Source organism: Triturus cristatus, chromosome 6 (genome assembly GCF_964204655.1).
Source record: "Triturus cristatus chromosome 6, aTriCri1.1, whole genome shotgun sequence".
Lineage (NCBI taxonomy): Eukaryota > Metazoa > Chordata > Amphibia > Caudata > Salamandridae > Triturus > Triturus cristatus.
In genome coordinates, this window is record NC_140589.1 from 173,502,963 (window position 1) to 173,529,499 (window position 26,537).

The following is a 26,537-nucleotide window of genomic DNA, read 5'->3' on the forward strand; positions in this document are numbered from 1 at the left end:
GTGCTGTGGTGTTCCTTCCTGCAGCCCCCAGAGCCACAGAGAATACCCTTGGCTGTATATATTTAATATGCGGTTGAGAAACCATGCAACTCAACACAAAAAATAATGTTTGCTGGGGGGGGGGGCGCCAACAAAGATTGTCGCACAGGGCGCCACAATCTCTAAAGCCGGCCCTGCGCATCATGATCTGGTGGTCGGAACTGCTGACCACAAGTCGGTCTGTCCCAATTCCGACATCGTAATGAGCCCCTGTGTCTTTTTGTTTCCCTATGTTTTTGCAGCATGTCAATTATGTTCCTGTATCCTTATTTTTATCCTGTAGCATGTTTAACTTTGTCTCATGGAACAGTCGTTGACTGGGTCATCTTGACAAGCACCAAATGGTAATTTCGCATTTGTTGAAATTTAACTCACATATTGCTTTCGTATAGGAAACTCATTGAAATGATGTTGAATCCCTTAAATTGAAGCGTCAATGAGTTGGTTACTTTGTTTTTTCTCCTGCTTTTAATTGTAAGGGTGTTACCATTTTATGCCATAGGTTGTTAAATGTTCAAATGTTATCAACTGAATGTGACACAAATGGACAATGGGTATTGCTTAGTGCCACTATTTACAATAAACAATTTTCTTTTTTAAATATATCCAGACTTGTCAAATCTGATCCTGAATTCTGGCATTGTATTAATTTAAAAGTGACTTCCATTGATAATCCCAATATTATTGTTGTTGGTGATTTCATTGACTGAATAGATCAGTTTACTGATAGGAAATATCAATATAAATTTAAACCTGATAAATATCATAAAGCATTCCAATCTGCCATTACCAGTCATTAATTTTTCGATGTATGGAAAACTTGTAACCCAGATACATATGAATTTATGTTTTTTTTCTAATGTTCATCATACTATGTCCAGAATTGATATATTTTAGTTTCGAAATCCTTACTCCCATCCATTCAATCATCAGAATTTTTTTCTATTTTCATTTCTGACCAGACCCCTGTTTTATCCACTTTTGATTTATCTTTTAATAATTCCAAACATGTTCATTGGAGATTTAACAATTCCCTACTGTCAGAAGAAATTTTAATTTAGAAGCAACTTTATTCATTAAATAATTTCTCCAACTTAATCATTCTACTGGCACTTCCACTCCTAACAATTGGGATGTTTTAAAGCTTCTTTTAAGGCCTTTACTATTGTTTATTCTGCTAAATAAAGAAGATACATTTCTAATACCTCTTAACACTTCAACATATTATAACTCTGAGCATACTTACTTTACTTCTAAATCTTGCTCTAATTTATAGGAATTTATTTAGGCTAAGTCTACCCTTAGTAAACGTGCTACTAATGATGCATGCAATATCTTTCAAAAAATTCAACCTAAGTATCATTGAGGTCAAAACAAAGCTGGTACAATGGTGGCCAATTATTTAAAAATTGAATCGGAATGAAAAACTATTGGTCCTCTTTGTGATGAACTTACCAATACTACAATGTCCTCTGATCCAGATATTATCATTGACTTTCAATCTTATTATGAATCATTACATACAGAAGATAATACTCCTTCAGAATGTGACATTGAAACAATTTTTAATGGCCTTCCTAATCCCTATTTCTGATACCTTTAATGCTCTTAAAAATGACATAATTCTTCAAGAGATTCATGATGCTATTAAATCTTTAGAGAACCGAAAGCTCCTGGCCTGGGTGGTTTTTCTATCGAACTAATATCTTCTGTTTCCTCTTTTTTGCCCCTAAATTACTTTAGCTTTTTAACTCTTTTTATTGAGCTCCAAGGCCAATGGCTCTTTTCCAGATGCCCTTATTGTCACTATTCCTAAACCAGGTAAGGATAAAACCCTTTGCAAAATTTACCTTCCAATTTTGTAGATTAACTATGACTGTACATTTTTGCCAAAATTCTAGCATTTCAATTGGAAGATGTTGTTCCCCGTCTTGTTAAACCTGACCAATCTGGTTTTATTAAGGATAGACTTGCTGCAGATAATGCAAGGGTGTTCTCGAACAATCTTGCGTTTGAAAAAAATACCCAATGATGCTGAAAAGGCATTCAAACGTGGCAATTGGCAATTTATGTTTAACACTCTCCTGGTTTGGTTTTGGTCCTAAATTTATTTAATTCATCAAACTACTATACTCTGCTCCTCATGCTAGTGTTTTTGTTAATGGACATTTCTCCCCTTATTTTAATTTACATAGAGGCACTAGACAAGGTTGTCCTCTTTCTCCTTTGCTTTTTCTTCTGTTTGGAACCCTTTCTCAAACGTATTCACTGTATTCCTTTATATCTGGTGTTAAACATAGCTCACTTGAAATCAATCTGTATGCTTATGCTGATGATATTTTGATTTATTATGTCTAATCCTCCAACTTCCTTAGATCCCTTTTTGCAAGAGATTAATGTATATTCCCATATTTCTGGTTATTAGTTCTCCAAAACAGATATTTTACCATTACATTCTACATCCTATCATTGTATGTTTAATAATACTCATTTTGCATGGTGCCCTTCCAAAATTAAATACCTGGGTGTTTGGTTGTCTCCCATTATTTCTAGCATACTTACTCATACTTTTAATAGTTTAAAACATAAAATTCAAAATGTACTTTTTTCCTGGTCTCCTCTTCATTTATCCTTGTGAGAGAGATTGGATACCATCAAAATGATGATCTTACCACATGTCCTTTTTACACTTTCTATGTTACCTTTTAAAATTCCCAATTATTATTTTTCCCAAATTAATTCCATTTGTGCCAAATGTCTTAGAATAATAAGTGTGCTCTTATTGCCTCATCTAAATTGATTTGTCCTAAGAATGAAGGTGGTGCACGATTCCCTGATTTTAAACTATATCCTACTGCTTTTTTAATTCAACAATTTTATGCATTGATTAAACACTATCAAGACTATCCGATACCACGATGGATTGATCTGATTTCTATCAATTTTTTCTTGAATCCTCCATTTGGAATAATAAATTCGTTACATTTTGTAATAAGTCATTTTATTTCAAACACTGAAAAGAAAAGTGTATTTTGTATGTTCATCATGTGGTTTTACATAATTGTAGTGTATCTTTTTCTCAATTACACAAATGATATTACTTGTCCAGCTCTAGTTTACAAGAATATATCCAATTATCACTTGATCTCCAATCCTTTTTAATAAACAATACTTTTCATCTCAATTCCATACCGTTTACTCCTCTGACACCATTATACAATATTAATCATGATTCCCTTTCCAAAGCTTCATTCATTTATGTGTTTTTATTAACGTATTTTTCTGTAAGACTTAAAACCTCTGTTGAACGGTTACAAAAAAATGACCTTTCTGTATTGTTTTCTGACCTGTGGGATAAACTATGGCTTAAAAATTTTAAAACCTCCAAAGCTGCTAATATCACCCAATCTTTGTTTTTTGTTTATAATAGAGCTGTTATCACTCACACCTTTATCCATAAAATTGATCCTTCTGCTTCTCCATTATGCTGGTCCCGATCCGCTACAAATGGCACTATAACTCATCTATTACACTACTGTCCTCAAGTGTTAAATTTTTGGAAGTGTATTTGGTCCAACTTTTTAAAGATTTGTCAGTCTAACACTCCACTATCAATTCAGAATGTTTTCTTTGGAACTATACATCCCTGTAGCGAGAGTGAAGGAGGTCCAACCTCAACTGTATCCTCCTACATAACACAAACAAGGCCACTTGAGGGTATTCAAGTCAACACAGACTTGTTTTTTTTGGGCTTTTGCCAGAGTGTGGCTCATCATAAGATTTTTGAGAGGTCGTCTCACCCTCAACTTACCGAGGAATGCTTTATCATTTGACGACCTCTCACACCAGGGTAGGAACAATGCCACTTCAGCGGACTCAACTGAAGGAAATTAATCTACTCCTGGGAGTTCTCATGAATCTATGATCAGAACAAAACACTTGGTCCTGTTTTTGTGGGCAAGACAAAAAGTATTTAAAATATATCTAGAGGTATGCTAAAAATATTCCTTTATTCGGTGAGTACCTCTGGCATGTTTAAAAACGCTAAAAAGATGTCGGTCAACTTGTGAATTGCAATGAATCACCTGACCTGAGATCTTTCCATTTCCATCATGTTTCAACTGCTATTTTATCCTAAACAGGTCTAGGGTCTTCTTCAGTATAATCAAGGTATGGTACGCACTCAGACCATGCAACAAGGTTAAAAGCTGTAACCCTACCAGTCCCTCTACTAAGTCAGCTACACCCTAGTCATATTCAGCTATGGATCCATGGCAAAGATGTGGGGAATACCTCCTCCATAGTCACATATTTATCAGAAGGAAGAGCGTGTGGATGTCACCTAACGTGCCCATGTCCACTGCCGTAATGTAGGATCATTGGAACTATGTCAGCTGATTTTGATAATCCTTCACCCAAGCTTGTACTGTTGGATATTTTTATTGTACTTCTTTTAAGGTTGTACTTTCTTGTTGAAAGATAATTCTAAACTATGTATGTTAACATGTTGGAATATTATTTCTGATGAGCATAGAATATCTACTGTTTCTTCATCTTCGTTACCTCTGATTTATATTGGCTACTTCTCACTATGTTTCCGTCTTCACACTCATATATCTCCTAATTTTCATATTTCTGCCTTTACTTTTTTCTTTCTTCCTTCCTCCCTTCTTCCTATCCCCTGTGTCTTTTTCCACCTCTTTCCCTACTTTTTGTTCTCCTTTTTTCTGTTTTTTCTTCTTCTTCATATTTTTCTATATTAAAAGAAAAATATATGCTGCTCATTCATTATATTTTATTATTAGATGGCCTTTAATAATTTCTATCTTTATGTTATTGCTTGTCTAACAGCTATATTGCTCTGTAATATATACCATTGTCTTATCCTTTTTGTCAACTATACTATTACTGCTTTATCAATCTTAATAAAAAATATTTAACTAAAAACAAATTATTAGCACCATGTTCTGATCTAGCACTGCAAAAATTAAACACAGAGCAGGGTCATTTTTAATGGAGGAAAAGAGAAGCTATCCATCCAGTTGATGATTTGCACACTGTGAAACACCAGTTAACAACCGGCTTCCTGCTTGACTAAATTGTGCGATTCTAGACAACTAATATACTTCACTGTGCCTCTCTTCCTCTTATAATTACATTCTCTTTCATATGCTTAAATACACTGCAATGTTACTCCATCTATTATAACAATATAGGCCACGTATAGAGGGTACAGGACAGCTGAACAACCGACTTGCCTCTTGGTTCACTGAGAACATTTTGCTAGGGCCCATGTTTACAAACTATAATTTCTAATAAATATTATTCTATGCAATGTGTTAATCTATTATACTAAAGTGAAATGCTTCCATGTGGTAAAGGGATACACCTTTTCGGAATTTTCAAGATTTATAATATTTCTAGAGGACGTTTGTTGGGCAAATTAAGTGGCAAATAATGTAATGGCTCTTAGAGCCAGTCCTGAGCCTCGGCTCCTTCCTGGCTTCGTTCTCCCATTTAGTTTCATGGTTTGCCCAGGTCTAACTCCCGTCCTCACTTTTATCTGTCCTTATTTGCCTACATCAGCATTGTGGGGCTTTAACTATCAGTGAGAAGTACATGGATCATTTGCCTGCTGCTTCCTACTTCCGGGGTTTCAGACTCCTGTCAGATCCCCTTCTTGGCATCACAGCCTCTGTCACTGCTTCTGCCTTTGTTACTTAATGTTCTTGGATGGTGTCAGCAGATTCTAAGCACTACATCCAGGCGCTAATGATCTGTCCAGCTGCTGCATCCCACCACTGCCCTCTATGCTCATCTTCAACCTTGATCTGATGGAGCTTAGTGAATGAGATGAAATATGATGGGACCAGAATGATCAGATTTGGTATCCCATGCTGAGCTGACGAAAGGAGGACCTGATGGTCAAAGACTGCTGGGTAGTGTGGTGCTCTTTGTTGCATCTTAGAAGATGGAACAACTGGTAATGAAACAAGAAAGGTATGATAGAACACACTGGAGAGGGTGATTGTTAATAGATGTGCCAGGGCAGTGTGTGGCTGGACAGAAAGGGAAAGATGGGCATAATGACATAGTGATTGCACAATGCTGGTTGATGGGGTAGGGTGGTGAATGGGGGCACGCTTGACAGGGTAGTAGGTGTTAGGGACAGTGGTTGTTAAAGGGAGACTCTGAGGAGGTTAACTGGCTTAAGTGGCTTAAGTGGATGTGATTCAAAAGAGTGACTGGTGTGATGGGGCATCCTAAGAACAGTGGTGAGTGATATAGTTAAGAAGGCTGGATAGTCGGACAGGCTAGAGTCAAACAGAGCCGCTATGCCATCCGTGATTAGAGGAAGGTGGGTGTTTGCTGGGGAGGGTTGGTGATGGATTTCAGAGCAGTCTGGTTGGACAGAATGGACTGGTTCACTGGAGAGCATTACAGGATGTTGAGTAAAGGGAACAGGGCTGAAGAATTTCAAACGGGCAGTATGGGTAATTTGATGGCTGTGGGTGGGTATATGTAGTGACTACTGGAGCAGCTAAAGGGGGTGTGGAATAGAATAAATAGGGTATATGAGAATAATGAAGAGAGGTGGGAGAAGGGTTAAGGGTGACAAAGAGTACATGAATGAGGCTCATTTGAGAGTGATGAATCAGAGATCTGATTAGTGGGTGATGAATCTGAGTGGTTGCAGAAACTGTGCAAGGTGGGTAAGGTTTATGAAGCAAAGTAAAGATACTCAGAAACCCCGGTCAACTGCTGAACTATGAATACGTGTTCAAAGTGATAATCTGGACCATTTTGCTTTAGAAGTGTGTGAAAAATTCTTGATCATTTCTGCAGGAAACTGGCAAAACCTTCAAAAACAAAGGGCGATACATTAGGAGTTAAAGACACTTTAACTTTTTCAAATACCATATGTAATGCTAAAAACATGCAAACCCACTGGAAAAATACTGTGGAAATTAAAATATAAACAGATAGTGTCATCGGGTCATGAGGGAGAGTGGGTATACTGATAGGTAGAGTTCTGGGTCATGGCTCTGGGGTGATGCATCTGTGATGGATGAGGCGTGGGGCTACTGTTTTTGTGATGAGTCTCAATGAGCTGGATAGTTGCAGAAGAGGTAAACACTGTTGGATGACTTCCAGATCCATATAAGAAAGAGGGTTTTGTTTTTTTGCTTAGATAATTGTGAGATCAGTATGATCGTTCTAATACAACGTGTTTAAGGGGTGTCCGGTCGGGGACCTCACAAGTGAAGTTAGAGGGGGAGAAGTAAATGATTTAAGTAGTGCACTGTGAAGTGAGTTCCATTGGGAAGAAAGGATTAAAACCATTTTAAATCCTGATGAGGTGCTCATAGAAAAAGGTCTGATTAGGGAGTGGCCATGCAGAGCGGCTAATCGATCACAAGGTCATGTGATAGTGGGAGAGTGGGGAGAACCATCTAGATTAGGTTGACTCTAAAATCTGGATATAACATGTAGCAGTAATTCAAATTTTTACAACAGGGGAATAAGAAACACTTACTTCGTGCAAACGATTAAGAGACATTATTGTGCATCAGTTTTTAATTATTTATTGCTACAATGAGAAATATATTTAACATTCATGTTTTTCATCTCCAGCCATAAATAGTATCTAATAAATTAATAACTTACAACTCTTAAAATGGTTTAACACATTAGGCAAAATATGTTACAATATCAAATTTCTTATCAAGTATTGTTGTTACCAGTGCAATTAAATTAATGACCATTAGAAAACAAATTAGAGAATAAATACTAGTCTGCATTAAATAAAAGATAATGTAGAATTATTTTTCTGATATCATATATCTGTTTGAAACACCTGAAGTATTATTCAGGAATACAGTTCCGCCTTTGAAATTGACGAATAAAAATATTTGGCTGAAAAATTGCCATACCTTTTAATGACACTATTGTGTGCTCACATATAAAACACATATTATGTCTAATGAAACATTTCATATAGGTTATACATACTGTTGTCATATATTACATTTTGCCATCTTATTGAGACATTACTGCAGGAAATAGACAGAAAGCTCAAGGTTGATTGATAGTGGGGGTACGTGGCCTGGATATTTGATAGTCACAAGGACGAGAAATCAAATGGCCCATACTTGCCCACTGAAGGCAAGGTCCATTGTTTGAGAAGATGGACTACTGGCCTATATGTATTTATGTCCTGTCACACTATCTTGAGATGCTGCTGACACACCCAAGGCAAGGGATTTCAGTCGCCAGAGCCGAGAGATTACATTATTGATACAGGTTTTTTACTGGTGTGTCAATGCTTGAAATCAGAAAGAATTTTGAATAACTTGTATGTTGCTTCCTGCTGCAAGATGTGGGGTTGTTGTTTTTACATACCTATTTGTGTCAATTTTCTTTCATCTAAGTGACAATGATTTTGGATTCAGGCCTCCAAACCCACCCGTATTTTAAAGCTGATATAACAAACATCTATTTTTTCTGTGTCTCCAATTTTTATGAAGCTTATAGGAATCCCCCCATCCACCCCATCCCCAATGCTTGTAATATTCCTGCAGCTTTTATTGGCCATTGTTCTTTGCTCACTTTCTACACATTTGAGAATATAATTTTAATGAGGCTGACGACTTAGCGGTCCATCGTTATGCTGTTGTACGTGACGCAGGTGCATCCCACTACAACGGTCATTGTTTCCAGTGTAAGGGTCCAGCTTTTCGGTTCTTTCCGCAGGACCAGGATCTGGTGCTTGATTTCAACTGGGTTCAAATCGAAGCCTCCGCAGCTATCAGCGCATACGGCCTGAAATATATGCGTAGGGTACCTCTGGTTGTCTATCTCTAACCTGTAAATAAACAATCAAGGTATTAGTGCAATTTGTGGACCATCCTTCACCAACACCTATTACCATATTCAAAGAAGAAAATAGCACAGGACAACCGACTGAAATGAAGCAAGAATGGGGGGGCTACTCTAGCTCTAAGAACATGCTTTTATCTAAAAAGAGTGACAGCAAAGATTAGCCACTGATGACTTGCCAGAACCTAATCAAATATGATCTGCATAAGGCAAATTTTAGAGTCTCACAGCAGAGTGGCTACAGAAAGAGCAGAGGGTGAGGCTGGTGGTGGCGGTAATGGTGGACAAGGTAGTGAAGAAGAATGTTGAAGGTATTTGGGCCATTAGGAAGGATGGAAGACAGGGGCATGAAAAGAATTGGATACATTGTTCTTGATAAAGTAGGTTTGTAACCCATGAAGACTGCTCATTAAACAATTTATCATAATTTTACAAGTTGAAGAAAGAAATCCCCCAGACTGTGGCAGTTAAGTGTAACCCACATGCATCGTTTTTGGTGCTCTGCAGTTCGCGCACCACACTTTCACAGGCACCCAAAGGAAAAAGGTGGGTTCTTCAGAACCATGACCATGCACTGTGAGCCATACATGCATTGTACCCTATCTGATTCCAGGGCTACCCAGGTCACAAAACAAACTGTCAAGCCACTAGGTGAGTTTATGAGCCTTCCTGTGCAGCACTGAAGGCTAACCAAAACCCTTAAAGGCACTAGTTTGAATGCAATTTTTGGATTGAGAGCTTGAGAACAGTGTTAAAAAGCGACTTAAAAAGAGACTAGCGTGCACTGCCTTCTCTCCGAGCATCACCAGTGAATGAAACTTCAGCCCATTGTCTAACAGCATGCTAAAAGATAGCTAATTTTCTGTTGTCAGCTGTAGAAGAACTACAGGTTCTCAAGCAAACCTGCAACCACCATCAAAAAGTGCCTACTTGAAATGGGGTTACTAACTCTAATTGAAGGTATTCTTTTTTTTAAATTTCATTTTTAAAGGGGTTGAAGCCATTTTGTTCAATACTCTTATAGTGTGAAAATTCTGTTCAAAGTTTTCATGTTCTTTAAAAAGCTTATTACATTATCTCAGGCTCAGAATTTGAGGGTGATTTAAGGATACAGAAAGCCAATCCTGAAGGAGAACCAACACATCTGCAGTCTCAACTCAAGCGCAAAATTATTAGCACCTGCACAACATGATGACATGGGCCATCTCACTGTAAATGTGTACAATTATCGATCCTTTACAGAGAGGAGAAACAGCACCTCAAAATGAGCAAAACTTTACCTTTTATACATGATATTCTTAACGCCAAACAAATGCGCGCACACCGGTAAATTACAGTGGATGGATGAAATTGTTAAATAGCACAGTTTTAACAATTGTTTTTTGTCTCATGGATTATAGCTTGACAAATTGTTGCAGCTTATACTTCATTGACCTTTGCTAACAGAACAACTACTTATATAGGCCACAATGGAGACTGCATTACCATGATATCTGTGAACCCCATTCCACTTTAATTTCAAATTTCAATCATATAAGTAGTTTTAAATATCTGGAATCGGAACTACGTCAAACATACTGTCAATAACCATGATAGCAGAAAAATGCCAGCACGCTAAACAGGACCTTAACCTCTGCTTTATTGACCTGCAGGCGGCATTTGACAGTGTTGATCGCAAGCTACTATGGGCGAAGTTAAGAGGATGGGCCATACCGGAGGGGATACTTAGGGGCCTACTCTTGTTTTACTCTGAGACCTGGACACAAATCAAGCTAGGGGAAGGGTCACATCTATCAAGAAAAGTCTATACATCGATCGGATTAAAACAGGGTTGCGTCCTGGCACCACAACTATTTAATTTATTCATTTCTGACCTCTCAGACAAATTAAACAACTGTAATGCTCATGCACCGAAACTTGGCAACCTCCAACTTACTCATATGGCTTATGCTGATGACATTGTGCTTCTGAGCCTAACCAAAGTGGGCCTGTCTAGACTACTAGCAGTAACATCGGAATTCCTGGAGGCAAACAACTTAGCTCTCAATCTGTCTAAGACAAAAATAATGTTAATAACCAACCACCGTTCTGCGCATCTTAATATCAAGCTTGAAGGAAAACTCCTGGAAAGAGTATCAAATGACAAATATTTGGGATATTACTTCGACGACAAACTGAACTTAAACGCTCAAAAAAAATATATGACGCAAAGAGCAGGAGCTTTAATATTTGCTTTAAGTATACTTTCAAAAAAGTTGGAAGGTCCTTCGTTTACACCCTTATTGACAGTGATGGCCACCAAAGTTCTTCCTACCCTATCGTATGCTAGTGTAGCAATGCACGGCAAGGACGCTGTTATTTTAAACAACCTCATCACAAAAATCTATAAGAAGGTCTTAAAACTACCAAGCTCAGCTTCACCTGCTCAGGTGCGCCTAGAATTTGGCGTAATGAATGAGTCACTGGGACGACTTTACACATGCATCAGAGTATGGTACCGAATTAAAATGAACTCCACAAATAACACTATGAACCGATTTTTGTGGCAGGAATTAGAAAGCCAACAAAACTCAGCCGCCAATAAATATCTGATTTGTGCACTGGGGCAAACATGCACCGCCAAACTTTGGGACAAAAACCTGCCATATATCTCTTTTAAACAGGCACTAAATAAGGGGGCCAAATTTCACTCATTAATTACAGACAAAGCCATCTTTTCAGACCGCTCCCATTCTTGGTCTGTGATTAACAGTTATAAAAAATCTCACCCCGGCTTCCTATTTAGAAACAACATATTCGGTTTTCATTAAAAAGAGGCTGATGGCCCTGAGATTCGGCAAATTACCAACTCTGGCAGACGAACCGGACTGGAAACGACCAGACTCAGATGTCTGTCGACTATGTGGCACTACAAAAAATTCACATCGTATGCCACTGTAAGACTCTGAACCAGGAGCGTATGTTCTTTTTAAATAACATTTTTAGGGCCAAGAGACTACGCACCTGCAGGTCTGCCATTATTGGTGCTCTGGACTCAACATCCCCCATAATTAACTGCAAGCTGATAAAGTTCCTGATAGCCTTTGAAAAGTGTTTGAAAGCAATATGAAATTTAAAACAAAAAGGCTTTTTATATTAATGATTGCCTTACTGACGTGCAATTGTTAAAGTTCTTGTTATCCTTGGAAATTTTGCCTTTTAAATTATACCTTGAAAGAGTTTACTCGTTTTATTGTAAAGGACAATTTTTCTTTTTAATCGTTTGTTACGGTTTTAATTAACTAAACAATAAAAGTTTATCTTAGTTTTAAATATCTTAACAGGCTGCAAATCCAGAAGCCAGGGCAGCTGTCCTTCCCTAACAGATGATGCTCTTCTGATATTAATCCTCTGACCAATTAGTGGCGCTGCTTTTCTATTTTACAAGCAGAGAAACTGAAAAATCAGAAGGGCCACCTTGATAGTTAATAATAAGAGAGACAAGTTTATATGGATGTATGATGGAACCACGCATTCTGTTGCAACACATGCCATTACATGCCTTTTTTTTACAACGTGGCCGTTACAACTCGAATGCCATTACCACGTATAACTGTTACCACCTATGCCTTTACAATGAATGTCATTGTAAAAGCATTGAATGGTAAAGGTTTCATTAGTATAAATAACTATTTTACAGGTAAGTATAAACCCTATATATATATATATATATATAGGAAGATTTGGCAATATCTTTGGCGCCGTTTGACAAATCTTCGTGAAATTTTCCAAAACATAGTGTTGGACCGCTCAGTTTGTGTATTCAAAGTTTCAGGGTGATTCGTCAAGCAGGGCCCAAGAAAAAAAGGGGGTCCCAAATCGCGTTTTCTCCATGTTATTTTCCATAGGAAATTTATTACAGGCTACAGCCTGAACTGCTGAACGGAATTACACCAAATTTGGCAAAAAGGTAGGTCTTGGTTTAGAGTTTGCCCTTTTTGTTAAATGGTGTAAATCCGTTCAGTAGTTCCTGTGAAATTTTAAAAAGAAAAATATCGATATCTGAGCACTGAGGTGGGTCCGCGAAAGACTTGGAAACCCCAGATGGTCCGTTTTTGGTTACTACTGAACTGCCATCCAATGAGAACAATGCAGGATGTCTTTAAAATGTATTATGTGGCAACACTTTTCACAATCCACTATGAAAGAGGCGAGGACGCAGAAACACGTCTGTGGTTACCAAAGTTATTTGAGAGACCCGTGAGTGCTCTAAAGCTTTGTGAGGAACATTGTTGGACAATATATATATATGTTCTATTTCCCTGTAAATTACTGATATATTAGTGTTAATGACATGCCTGTTAAAGGCTTATGCATGGTAAAAAGACACCTTTTTGGTTAACATATTTATATATGTGTATAAGTATACATGTATATATAAATGTATATTTCTAGTTTTTATATATAAACAGATGCATTAATACATAAGAATGTGTATATATATATATATATATACACATATGCCTAGCATCAGGTTTCATGAATTGAGAAGCTTAGATGATTTTAATATGAAATTATTTATAAATATTTATATTTATTTATATGCTATGCTTGCACAGAATATCTTGCATTATTTGCACAATTGCATTTGCACTTTATCGACGCGCATTGCACTTTTTCATGACAAATGACCACCAGTAACACTGTGTCTTTTTTTTTTTGCAATCTACTATATAAGCGCATTTATGCGGATATCATGTGCCATTTTCAATGCACACTGACAATAATTGTCTGATATAAAATTTACAAAATATATAGCATGGCAACTCACAATGGAATGTTAACACAAATTTGGGCAACAAAATGTAAATATTGTAATTATACCTCCCGTTATTCGATTTATATATATCAAATTGTGATTTAGAAAACAGACTATCTATGTTAGCTATATGTAGTGTGTCCTCAGTTTTCAGTTTCTAATCACATGGTGTTGCAAAAAGAAAAAAATCACTAATTAAATTCGTGCAATGTACCCTTTAAAAGGGATGTTCTTTCATTTGCCTGACGATCTGTGACCAAGGGCGGACGCCCGAAACGCGTCAGATTTGGTGAACTTGCCTTTTTAAATAAACTTGCCGAAAGAAGACTGGGACTTGCGTGGTTTTTCCTCGTTGCTGCCTGCCTGGTGGTTCTGTGGTGAAAGACTTCTGTTTGCGTATATATATATATATATATATCCCACAAACACCATCAGGTCCTTCCGGGAAGAAAACCCTTGCCAGGTGGTGCGTTGTCCGGCGAACCTGCGGCCGGATAATCCAACAAAGTTCAGGGAACAAGAAAAACGCACACTCGGAGGTTCCACTCGTATTTTTTACTGAGTTATCGCTACGCGTTTCGACACCACAGTGTCTTGGTCACACGATATCAACAAAGTTTCCAAACAAACATTTAAGCACACAAAAAATAGAAGAAGTACTACCATTTCCTGTGATTTACAAATTGTAAATGGTCGCCATTTTGGAACGGGTTTGAAGCTCAATCTCATAACTAGATATATGCGTGTTATTGAGTTCATCAACCAAAAGATCTGTACAAAACATGATATGAAACAAAATGTATCAAAGTAAAGGTACATACATAATTGCATATATCAAAAAACTATTGTCTCAAGGTCTAAAGCTTCGATATAATTGAATTTGCCAATCTTTATCGATATCACCCATGCTGACAGACCGAAGCTACACCAGCTACATATACAGGTACAAATACAGATGCCACTCGGACTAGTGCCAAGAAGCGTACGTGCACGTTGGTGTCGTGTGGGCATGTCCAGCGATTACGGAGATACCCAGGCTCTATGTAAAATTACAGAATGCCTACACGACTAGTGCTGCGTCCTTTCTTTGCATACTGTTGATGCAAAAGAGTGTCATGTGAACTATCCCAGTCCCGGTGCTTAATGAAGCAAGAAATCCACGTATGCTTGAGGAATGGGCAGGCAACTCAGCCTTAAGCTCTAAGAATATGCTCCAGATTCTCATAAAATACGCTTGGGAGGATAGAGAAGAAATAGTTAAAGAATTGGAATCAATTGAAGAAGACTTCCAGAAAAACACTGACCAGGAAGACATCAAAAAATTCAAGCATGATCTGGCAAACAGGTTGAAAAGATATGAAGAGGATATCAAGCTAAGAAAGCAGAGGAAATTGCACAGAGATTGTGTCGATTATGAGAGTGGACGTATACTAACTTACAGCCAGAAATACGACCACCTCTACAAACAACAGGACAGTCAAGGAAGCGTACCGGCACCCTCAATAATAACAACAGAAACATTAATAACCGACGAATCTGACGGAGATTTATCAGACACCACAGCCAGCACTTCCTCTGAAGTTGAAATAACAAGCAAACCAGCGTCTTTTTTAGACGAATTCCGGGTTATGAGGACAAGGAGACAAAAGGAAACCCTCCAATCAACCACACCGAAGAGAGGACGGGGCCGTGGCCGGGGACCAGGACGAGGAAGAGGAAGAGGCAGAGGCGGTCCAAGCAGAGGAGACTCAGGCTCAAACAAAGGAGAAACAAGCAAGGCACTCATGGGAACCGCAAGAGGAGGCCAGAAGAGAGCAGTGTAACTATGGATGATCAAATGGTAAACAAAACTATTATAAATCTATCCTCGAGATTTTTAACACCCATGGAAAAAACTACATTGTGCCTTGGCCTGACTTTTTGCCCCACTGAACTGTATAATTATGCTAACACTAGGGTGGATATTTTTAAATTCATAAGGAAACTTAAGCTAAAAAAATGGCATATCCTGAAAACTACCAGACCACCTGACAATACCGGAGGGCAAATTACCACTTGGTCCCAAGCCAATCTCAATGTGGGTGATGCTGATGTCCTGGAAACCATGTATGCACTGGCGGACCCAAAAACAGATACTGGGGATTCTCAAGTGGCGGACTTACAGGACAGCATTAACACTCACAGAGCGGCGCACACCACATTCAGACCCAAATCAACCTTTTTTCCATCTTTGCCACATGATTCCATAGACACTTTTTATGATGTAGTCACCAAGGAAATGATTACACATAAACATAAAATAGCCACACTTGGCCACAAAGATTCCAACCTATCCAAACAACAAAGAACCTTTATCCTCTCTCTGGCCCAGGACAAAAGCTTGGTAATTAGACCTTCTGATAAAGGGGGCAACATTGTCCTATGGGATAGAAGCATGTACATAGAGGAAGCAATGAAACAATTGTCTGATGTAAATTTTTACTGCAAATGTACTTCTGATGTCTATAATTGTAGCATAACATCAACATGGGAGAAACTGATGAATTGGCAAAAGGAAGGGCTCATTTCGTGGCAGGAATACTGTTATCTCAAAAAAGATTTTCCCAAACTACCCATCTTGTACCTTCTTCCGAAGGTACACAAAAACCCCGAGGTGCCACCAGGGAGACCAATTGTGTCATCCTTGGGGAATGTCAACGAGAATATATCCAAGTATGTGGATTTTTTTCTAAGAGAATATGTAATCCATTTACCATCGTATCTCAGGGATACAAAGGATTTCCTGAATAAAATCGCTGACATTACGTGGGTAGAGGGCTACTTACTCATTGCCCTGGATGTGAGTTCCCTGTATACCATCATTGACCACACCCAGGGCATTGAGGCTTGTTTACACTTTCTCCAGGCAAGAAACATCTGCTACCTTGAGCATACCAACATGCTTGCAGACATGATGGAATTATGCCTTGTAAATAACATCTTTCTGTTCAATGGGGAACTGTACAAACAGGTGCGAGGCACGGCTATGGGTACGTGCTTCGCACCTAGTTTTGCGAACCTCTTCCTGGGCAAATGGGAGGAGGAGCTACGCAGGGACAAGGCCATGGACTCCGATTTCAAAAAGGTGGCAGTGTGGTTGAGATACATTGACGACCTGTTCGTCATTTGGAAGGGCAGTGAAGAGGAAGCCAGGGAATTCATAGATAGGTTGAACAACAACAATTATAACATACAGCTTACTTCTAGTATAAGTGACAACAGAATTGAATTCCTTGATACCCTCATTACAATCCAGAATGGTAGTATTGTATCAAGCCTGCACCGGAAGGAAACTTCCGGTAATAGCCTGCTACACGCCCACAGTGCCCACCCTGAACCACTAAAATGGAGTATTCCATTTGGAGAGCTACTCAGAGCAAGGAGAAATTGTAGCACTGATGACGATTTCCTGCAGGAACAAAACACCATGGTAGGTAGATTCCGGGAACGCGGGTACCCAGAATGGGTACTCACGAAGGCCAAAGATAAGATCAGACACATCAGTAGATGTCAAGCCCTTGAGTACTCTGCCACCGATGACCAGGAGGAAACACCGGTTAGGATCATAACCACATTCAATCAGGAATCTAAATATGTACAAAAAATCCTGACCAAAAATTGGAGAATCTTGAAAGCAGATTCTACAATTGGCAATAACATCAGCGATAGACCCCTGATTACCTACAAGAGAGGGAGAAACTTGAAGGATACCCTAGTCAGAGGAGACATCACGGAAAACCCTAATAGAAACCCATTCAATTTGAAGGGTTTCTATCCATGTGGCCATTGCAAGGCATGCAAGTTCAGTCACATGATGAAAGAATTTGAGACAACAAAATTTGGTCATAAGAAAATCATAACACAGTTCCTTACATGCAGCACCAATTTTGTTGTGTATATCTTGGAATGTCCGTGCAAACTCCGGTATGTCGGGAGTACCACATGTATGGTTAAAAAGCGTATACTGGAACACCTTAGAGCCATCTCCCACTTGGACCACAACTATTCGATTGCACGACATTTCCAAGACAAGCACCAATCCAATCAGTCTCTTCTTACGTATTTTGCGATAGAACAGGTCAACACGTCAAGAAGGGGGGGAAACAGAGAGCTAGCCCTCAGGAAAAGGGAATCCAAATGGATCATGGAATTAGAGACCAAGTTCCCGGGAGGGCATAATCTGGATGAGGAACTGGCAACGCACCTACATGTTGACTGATTTTGTATGCCTACTTTTTCTTGTCCTTGTTTGCTGTTTCTTTGCTGTGGCTCTTCATGCTAAATATTGGCGATCATAATAATTTTAGACAATTTGAGAAGTGTAATATGTACTGTGTAAATATGTAAATTTGTAATATTGGGCCATTACTAATTTGCTTTTGTTCTTTTAATCTTCCTAGGAGGAAAGGAAGGGACCACTCACGTCTTATGGATACTGCACCGGTTCCCTACCCTTTTCTTCACGTGGATGTCACAACACGCCCAATAAGATAAGAACTGCACTTGCCTTATCCACTGTTCTGTATCTCTGTTTTTTGCACAATACTGGCACAAATAGTCTTACTCATATAGACTTATGGAACCGCCAACACTGCCGTTTCCCTCACTCGTAGCACCTTGTAGCTTTTTGAATAGAAGTACTACTGTCTCCAACCTTTGACCTGGTTATTAGGCTGTATCTTGGTACAGAGCTGCTTTTGTATGGGCACTAGTCCTCTTTAATAATATTAAGCACCGGGACTGGGATAGTTCACATGACACTCTTTTGCATCAACAGTATGCAAAGAAAGGACGCAGCACTAGTCGTGTAGGCATTCTGTAATTTTACATAGAGCCTGGGTATCTCCGTAATCGCTGGACATGCCCACACGACACCAACGTGCACGTACGCTTCTTGGCACTAGTCCGAGTGGCATCTGTATTTGTACCTGTATATGTAGCTGGTGTAGCTTCGGTCTGTCAGCATGGGTGATATCGATAAAGATTGGCAAATTCAATTATATCGAAGCTTTAGACCTTGAGACAATAGTTTTTTGATATATGCAATTATGTATGTACCTTTACTTTGATACATTTTGTTTCATATCATGTTTTGTACAGATCTTTTGGTTGATGAACTCAATAACACGCATATATCTAGTTATGAGATTGAGCTTCAAACCCGTTCCAAAATGGCGACCATTTACAATTTGTAAATCACAGGAAATGGTAGTACTTCTTCTATTTTTTGTGTGCTTAAATGTTTGTTTGGAAACTTTGTTGATATCGTGTGACCAAGACACTGTGGTGTCGAAACGCGTAGCGATAACTCAGTAAAAAATACGAGTGGAACCTCCGAGTGTGCGTTTTTCTTGTTCCCTGAACTTTTTTATATATATATATATATATATATATATATATATATATATATATATTATACTCTTTGAAACCCCACAACCCCTCAACCATACCCACACTAAACTCTAAAATTACCCTTACCACCCAAAAACCCATACCCACCCTAAACTCTAAAAATACCCTTGCAACCCAAAAACCCATAACCACCCTAAATTACACTTGCCACCCAAAAACTCATACCCGCCCTTAACGCTAAATTTCCCATTCTCACCCAAAATCCCATATGGACCCTAAACCCTAAAATTATCTTTGCCACACAAAAACCCATCCCCACCCCAAATCCTAAAATTACCCTGACCATCCAAAAAACCATATCCACTCTAAGCTCTAAAATTACCCTTGCCACCCAAAAACCCATACCCACCCTATAGCCTAACATTAACCTTGCTAATCAAAAACCCATTCCCATCCTAAATCCAAAATATATACTTATCTAATACTTGCATTTATAACGCATATTCCTTTACCATTCATGCCTTTACAGGGAAATTTGTTGTAAAGACATGCGTGGTAAAGGCATATGAATTGTAAAGTCCTGCGGGGTAATGGTTATGTGTGGCAACGGTTCCTGTGTTTTAATGGCTGCATTATAATGGTAATGCCTGGTAATAGCCACGTTGTTCTAGCTGTTTCCCAGTTTATAATGAGAGAGATAGTATGTTGCACGTGGGGCATTGTTGTGCACTTTAGTAATGTTAGTTTTATTAAAAATATGATTTAAGAACCTGATTTGGGGAGAGGGTAGACATGTAAAAAGGAATTGCAATTTATATGCAGAGTTCACAAAGTAGAACTTTGATATAATACTACAGTGGCTGAGGATACAAAAATGTACATAACAAAATAATCCTGAAGAAAATAATATTCATATTTAAATAATAATATATATGAAATCTGAAATAAGTTTGCAATTGACTAGATCCTCAAACCACCTAGAAGAAGTATATTGTCCATGTCATTAATTGATATTCAATTTAGGAATCTATGTACAACTAAAGAAATGCATTATCACTACCCCATTCCCAAGAAGCAATCACCACAAGTTTTCTTTTATAATCTCTGCCACCTTGGATCCTTGTATTTCGGAGGGAGGGTTCTAAGTCTTGCCCATATACACTCTGTAGGTCACATCTGGTTCCCCTTATCTACCACGCCCAAAATTAATTATTATAGTTTTCTTGGTAATGTATTCATGATTATGGTTTCTAGGAGATGGGCAGGGATTTTTCTTATAATACCCAATTATGCTTCAGAAACAAGGAATAATTTGTAAAAAAGGAATATGTTGTGGTGTGAACTCACCTGTAGGTCCACGGGCAGAGCGCGCGGGTCCTAATATCACCCATGAGTTCTGACTCTCGCACAGGCGCTGTGAAGTTGAACCTCACTGGGTAGTACCCGTCAGATTTGCGGGTGGGACATTTTTCACTTTGCAGGACTAGTGATTTTCCGATAGCTCTGACACTGGGACTTCTGCCCTTCCTCAGGCGTCCTCTTCTGGTTTCTGCCGCTGCCGCGTGCGCCACGAACACCATGGCCAGGAGGGCCAATGTCTTCAGAAAGAAATGAAGATGGGAAAACATAAGTCAAGGAGTTGTAGATCTTTACACATACGGTTCTAGCAAGCGATAAAAACTTAATGTCATTACTTAGTGTCCCCATGTACTATATGTGTTGTGGTTAGAGAGTGGAAACAAAACAGGTAACATTGCGCATCTCCAAACTAATAACCATTTACTTCACTATATGGATACTACAAGTATATACCTTACAACTCACTGGATAGTTGGTAATTTGTGCATTGGTTTAAGAAAGAAACTCACATATAAGCAGCTTGCATGCATGTATTTATATTTCTTATTAACAAATAATCCTTAATTCTATAATTTTGTACTAGTAAAATGCAGATGCAGGTACGCAATGAAAATATAAAAGGAAGAACGAGTAAAAAAAAAATGCTCAGAGAAACAGATAACATTTTGCAGTTTAATGTCAACCACAGGCAGAAGAAGGGGGTTACTGAGGTTAAAAAAGGTAACAAGAGGAAAGAGGGTCTAAGTGGCTTCGGTTTTGACAATGTTACCACTTTCTTATTTGACAAGAGAGCACAAGACTGATTTACAAACATCTTTTAAAAGCCGTAAATTTGTTTCTTGTAACATTCCTCATATCTTTGAAGTAGGCAAAGGAACCATGAAAAGCTGCAGATTTCTGTGAGGAATCGTACTGCATTACATTACTTTTGTGCATACGAGTACCTGTACAGGAAATGTGCATATGTAAATTATTTTTCTTTTTCTCCTGTAGTGAAACTCATTTTCCTCCAAAGAACCCCCTTTACCTTACAGGCCCATTTAATACAAGTATGTTTTAGCCCCTTTCCCACCTTGGCAAGCACCTATCCAGACTTTTTGCAGGGGTAGTATTCCAGGAGCTTGCGAAGTGGAAGACGGGATGGAAAACTTTTGTGAATGACCACAAAGTTCCACCTATGAGGATCTTCTCAAGAGTCTCCATGTCTGTCAATCCCTAGCACCTGCTATCACTCCTTCCCTTCTCTCGCTGATGGCAGACTTACCCACGCGACAAGTCCACCAAGTTGGCGTACTTCTACGCATGAGTATGTGAATTCCTGTTCGTAAAAAATCCACAAATTCTATTCAGTAAGTCAGGATTTGCAGTTTGGAAAACAAATCCAAATGTTTGTGAATTTAATGAATCGAACACTGTAACCTTGTTGATTTCAGAATTTCTAAACGCCAACATAGTAAACCAGCATTAGCAATGCCAACAGGTCTGGCTTTAAAGGAACGGTGTATGGTAGTGTGAAACATTACCAGTAAATTGCAGGGGATTGGAGATGCATTTGTGCGGTGGAAAAGAACTGCAGAATAATATTGGTTTATGCGAACAGTTGGTTTAGGGACAGTTGCATTGCCAAGCCTGATCTAAACATTCATTTGGTTAATGACCGCTCACCTCCCATCTGTATTTTTGCCAGATGAAAATATCATAAATTACCTAGTTACTTAAGACACTTTAATAGCATTACAATGTCATGTGCGTGCCCCTGAAAGTTCTATCACAGGCATCTGGATAAATAAAATGATTACAGCTGTTAGAGGCCACTTACTTTTCTGTGGAATTACACAACTTCTGCCTAATCAAAACACACTCCTGGCTCTCAACATGTGGATGGAGCCAAAGCCGCTCTCTAACATAACATACATTTGTAAAGCACATGTTCACCAAAGGGTATCTTGGCGGTTAATGACAGAGGTTTATTGTTACCCAACGGTACTCATTTTATCAACTACAGAAGGATGAAAGACTGAGTGGACCCCACAGGATTTGAACCTGTGACCATGAGGTCAAACACAGACCCCTTCAGTAGATACATTAGTTCACTAACCACCAGACCTGGGATTAGCTCTAGTGATGCTAACATAATTGTTTGACTGCGCTGTCAAGCCAGAGCATGAACATATAGATAAAGTACTATGAGGGTAAATTTACTAAAAGGGAGTGCAAGACAGCACAGCAACACAAGTTACTGGCTTCATTGCTCCAGGGGTAAGAGAGCCGCATAGAGCTATATCCAGTAAGACATGGTGCTACTGCTCTCTTCTCTAGCACTGATGCACACACGTAGTGTCTAGCAGAGGTTGTGTGCTAGAAAGGGACTCTACCGCTACAAAATACTAAGCCTAGACAAAGTTTAAATGCTTTCACACACTGGACAATCCTTTACATTGCGGCTCAAATGCAATATCTGAAAAGTTAGGAGAAATGAAAAGATTTCTCCTACTTAGGGCCTGCGTCAAGGAAGCGTTGGCACAGAGTCCTGTCTAACAATTTAAGTAAATAGAGATATGCATTGCAAGCTGTGAGTTGAAGTGTGATAACACTCAAATATGCAAGGCAATGCGCTATATATGTTACTTTAAGGGCCTCTTTCCAGCCCAAAATGTTTTCCAAAGCCAATTGGCTGCTCGGCTTCTTGTTTGCTTCGACACCATGAGGGCTCGAACTGCCACTTCACCCAACTATTGATTTCCATATTTTTGTCTTGAAAAGCAGTAACTCCCAAAGATCAGTCTTTGACGCGTTTACATTTCGAAAAAATGTTTTTAAAATGTTTCTTTACGGTATTTTGTGACTCCCTTCTTTCGTACAAATGTTACCTATAAGCTGTGTGCACTGCCTTTGCATCGGAAGCAGATGTAGACCCCTCTACCCCTTTCTGTGACTAAGCTCAAATCCACAGCGACCGCGATTCTTTAGCATGGCTACCATGACTCCCTCCCCATGTCTACCCCAGTCATCATTTCAGGCCTGTCATACCTCTCCACTAGAAAAATGCACACATTGTAGAAAGACTTGTTCTCTTCCATCACCCATAATACATTTGAACACTATAGGATGTTTGCCCCTACTGATACCCTCTTAATGACTCCCAAGCCTTGTCACTCACCATCAGCGTGCCTCTCTGAAACCTCATGGTTGCTTGTTTTCTTGTGATGCTCCTCTTGACAAAGGTTTTCTCTTGTGAGGAGGACACAGTGATAGTGCACACCTGGCTGCGCGCCCTCTTATAGGACCCACGTGTCCTCCCACACACAGCCCAAGCAAAGTCACATGCAGTCATGGCATGACAAAGATTTTCTGCGCTGACCCATTTACCGATAAATGTTTAAGTTTAGAATACGATTAAAAAAAACTGCCTCTCACCACATAACCCAAAACCATCGCAAAAGATAGTTAACCTCATTACCTATGCGCTTTCATTTCCCATCACATGAAAGAAAAAATCAAAAGCAATGTCAGCAGAGAAGATTCAGGCCTACACGCGGAGAACGACCCTGGTTATCGTCTCTAAGAACATGTCTGCTCTAGATTTCTATTGTGCATCCAACGTTTGACCACTAGCGCTCGTTTGCACTCCTCAAGTTATGGTAACCATCGCCTGCAGATAATTTGCAGCGTATGTCCAAGAGATAGGCCTTGTAACAACTTGCTTCAAACAATACTACAAATATAAATCTTGATTAAGAGCGTGCAGTCTCCTTAGCCCGAGGGGACTGTGTAAGAGTGAAACTGGGCCACTTCGGCAAGAAAGGTGACAGCATATTCAGCCCACCCCTTCAAGTCCAAGAGCTGTACTCCCGCTTATCACTACTAAGCAATGGCAAAGTATGGTCACACAGCAGAATGGCGAAGTGCAACAAGGTCCTACAGTGGCAAGCAAATCCATGACACGCCCTCAAGGGATGACGATGGATCTGGACGACGATGTCACTACCAACAGTCCAGAGTCTGGCGGCCTGGAAGGGGGGACAGGCGGCAGCACCGACTCCACTGGAGAAAGAAACAACACCACCCCAGCACAATACACACCTCCCCAAACGCCCGGCCACGTGGACACACCAAAGATAGGGCAAGGGGTATCCACCTCACACGACAACTGCCAGAGAATCACACAAGGAGCAGGCCTCCTACACACACACATGCACAGGAAGAAGAGTGGAGCGACCAAGAAGATACAATGACTTCACCACATAGAGCACCAAGGGGCCTACACCATCTCCACCCTGAGCTGACAACGCAGATACCTGGGACTCCTCCGTTGTGGGGTCACCACGCAGAGACTGTGCGCTAAAAGTGCTCACGCACAACCCACCGATAAGCCGTTCAAGTAGTTGGGACAACTGTTCTTAAGCCTGTTGCATTGTTATTAAAGGGGGAGATATGTGGTGTTGCAGTCTAGTGCTCTGCACCCACGTGACCTGCGCTGTACCTCACGGGATCGTGGGTGGCGGTACAGAACGTGGGGGCAGAGCATAATGTGTGGGCGCTTGCTCTCCCTGGGAATAAAGTAACGTACATATAATCCCGTGTGTCGTGCCATCTCTTCCCCGGGACACCAGATAATTACACTACAGATGGCTTCATTGTCATTCTCATTTGCTTGCTTCTTATTGGTCATCTACCATAGGCTTCCTTCCTCTTTGTGTGTTGTCCCTCACCTGGAGCGTGGCCGCAGTTCATTTGTCCTTGCACTGCTCATTTGTTTTAATTCCTATGTTTTACTTTGGGTTTAAGCACTCCACAGGAGTGTGGCTTTTACAGCAGGCCATCTTGTCTACTTCTGCCCCCTCTGTGTCCCTCCCTTGTCCAGTTGCTTGCCATCCTTCTGTTGATATCTGTGTTATTGTGTGCCCCACCTGCTCTCGCTCAGTTGATGTGTGTGTTCTTGCTGGCCCTTCCACCCTTCCTCCTTCCAATAATGTCCATGTTATTTCATATCCCAACCCCTTCATTCCATCTTCTGCTGTTCCTGTGCTTGCTTCCATCCTCCCTCCCACCCTCTGTTGTCAGTGTTGCCTCCCAAATCACCCTCCCTCCCGCCTTGTTGCCTGCGGGCCTGTCCTCCCTCATTAACAAAGGAAAAAATGTGTTATGATGTAATAATATCCTAGCACTTATTTCCCATCCAGTCCATTGTCAGTGTTGTACCCCACAGCCCTCTCTCCGTTTGGTACCCCACACACCCCACATCCCATCAGCAAAAGAAAACCACAATTACATGAACAGCACTGGCAGCATCATAGTGCTTTTAAAAACATTTCAGTGATGATGAGGAGAAGCCGATCTGCTTACAACACGGCTAAAAATATATTGACAAAGCCATTAGCTCTGTCACAGATGACACCTATGTGATGTGCCAATGATTGTTTATTTTAGATTGTATTTGGCACTCCATGGAAATGCATGTGTTTCTTTGTTCTTTCCCCGCTTTCCACGCTTTTTTTGAACTCCCACTGTCCCATAATGCTCTCTACCCCATCCCACCCCCATTTCACTTTACATTTATTTGCTTTTAAAAAGGTCCCCACCGTTGCAAAGTGTTGCGGGCTGCTCACTGCTTATTAATGTGCTTGAGTGCACTTTTTAAAACATTTTTAAATGTTTAATTTACTGGTTTAACATGGGTGTTCACTAGGCCAGTGGCTACATGGATGTCTGTAAGGGCCGGGCCAGCCATTCTTAATGTTTGCCTCTCCCCCAAATGATAGCAGCAGCTGGCAGTTTCTTTTTAAAAACTCTTTATTTTATTAAATTGCATTCCTCTTGCTATATATAAAACACACACACAAAAGGAACAAGCCCTACTCTTCGCAGATGGGCATAACCGAGGGACTGAGTGGAAGCAATACTATATCCCCTCATTTATTAAAGGAGAGTTGCTTCTTCAGTCATTTAACAACTGCTATTTTTGTGGTCTAAAATATAACCATTTTCTTAATGTTTGAATTTTAGCTGTGAGTCTTCAATACATTTCTGTTCCTGGGAGAAGGAGAGAAAGATATATGTTCTACCAAAG

General features: G+C 39.7%; 1 protein-coding gene across 1 annotated transcript; it reads right to left on the minus strand.

Annotated features, from left to right (window-relative positions):
• Positions 1-7,611: 7,611 nt before the first annotated feature.
• Positions 7,612-23,777, minus strand: LOC146816595 (interleukin-17A-like). Its single transcript, XM_085609138.1, has 3 exons — positions 23,628-23,777; positions 20,456-20,706; positions 7,612-8,905 (listed from the first exon to the last, which is right to left on the minus strand). Exons 1-3 carry the CDS (start codon positions 23,652-23,654, stop codon positions 8,692-8,694), a joined length of 492 nt encoding a protein of 163 aa, XP_085465264.1. The 5' UTR covers positions 23,655-23,777; the 3' UTR covers positions 7,612-8,691.
• Positions 23,778-26,537: the final 2,760 nt, after the last annotated feature.

Excerpts from the sequence above, each read along its gene's own strand:
- LOC146816595 (XM_085609138.1), bottom strand. The coding sequence starts at position 23,654 with ATGAGGTTTCAGAGAGGCACGCTGATG. Across the intron at positions 20,707-23,627 it reads TTCAGAGAGGCACGCTGATG|ACATTGGCCCTCCTGGCCAT; the intron begins GTGAGTGACAAG and ends TTCTTTCTGAAG. Across the intron at positions 8,906-20,455 it reads CTCTGCCCGTGGACCTACAG|GTTAGAGATAGACAACCAGA; the intron begins GTGAGTTCACAC and ends GTTTATTTACAG.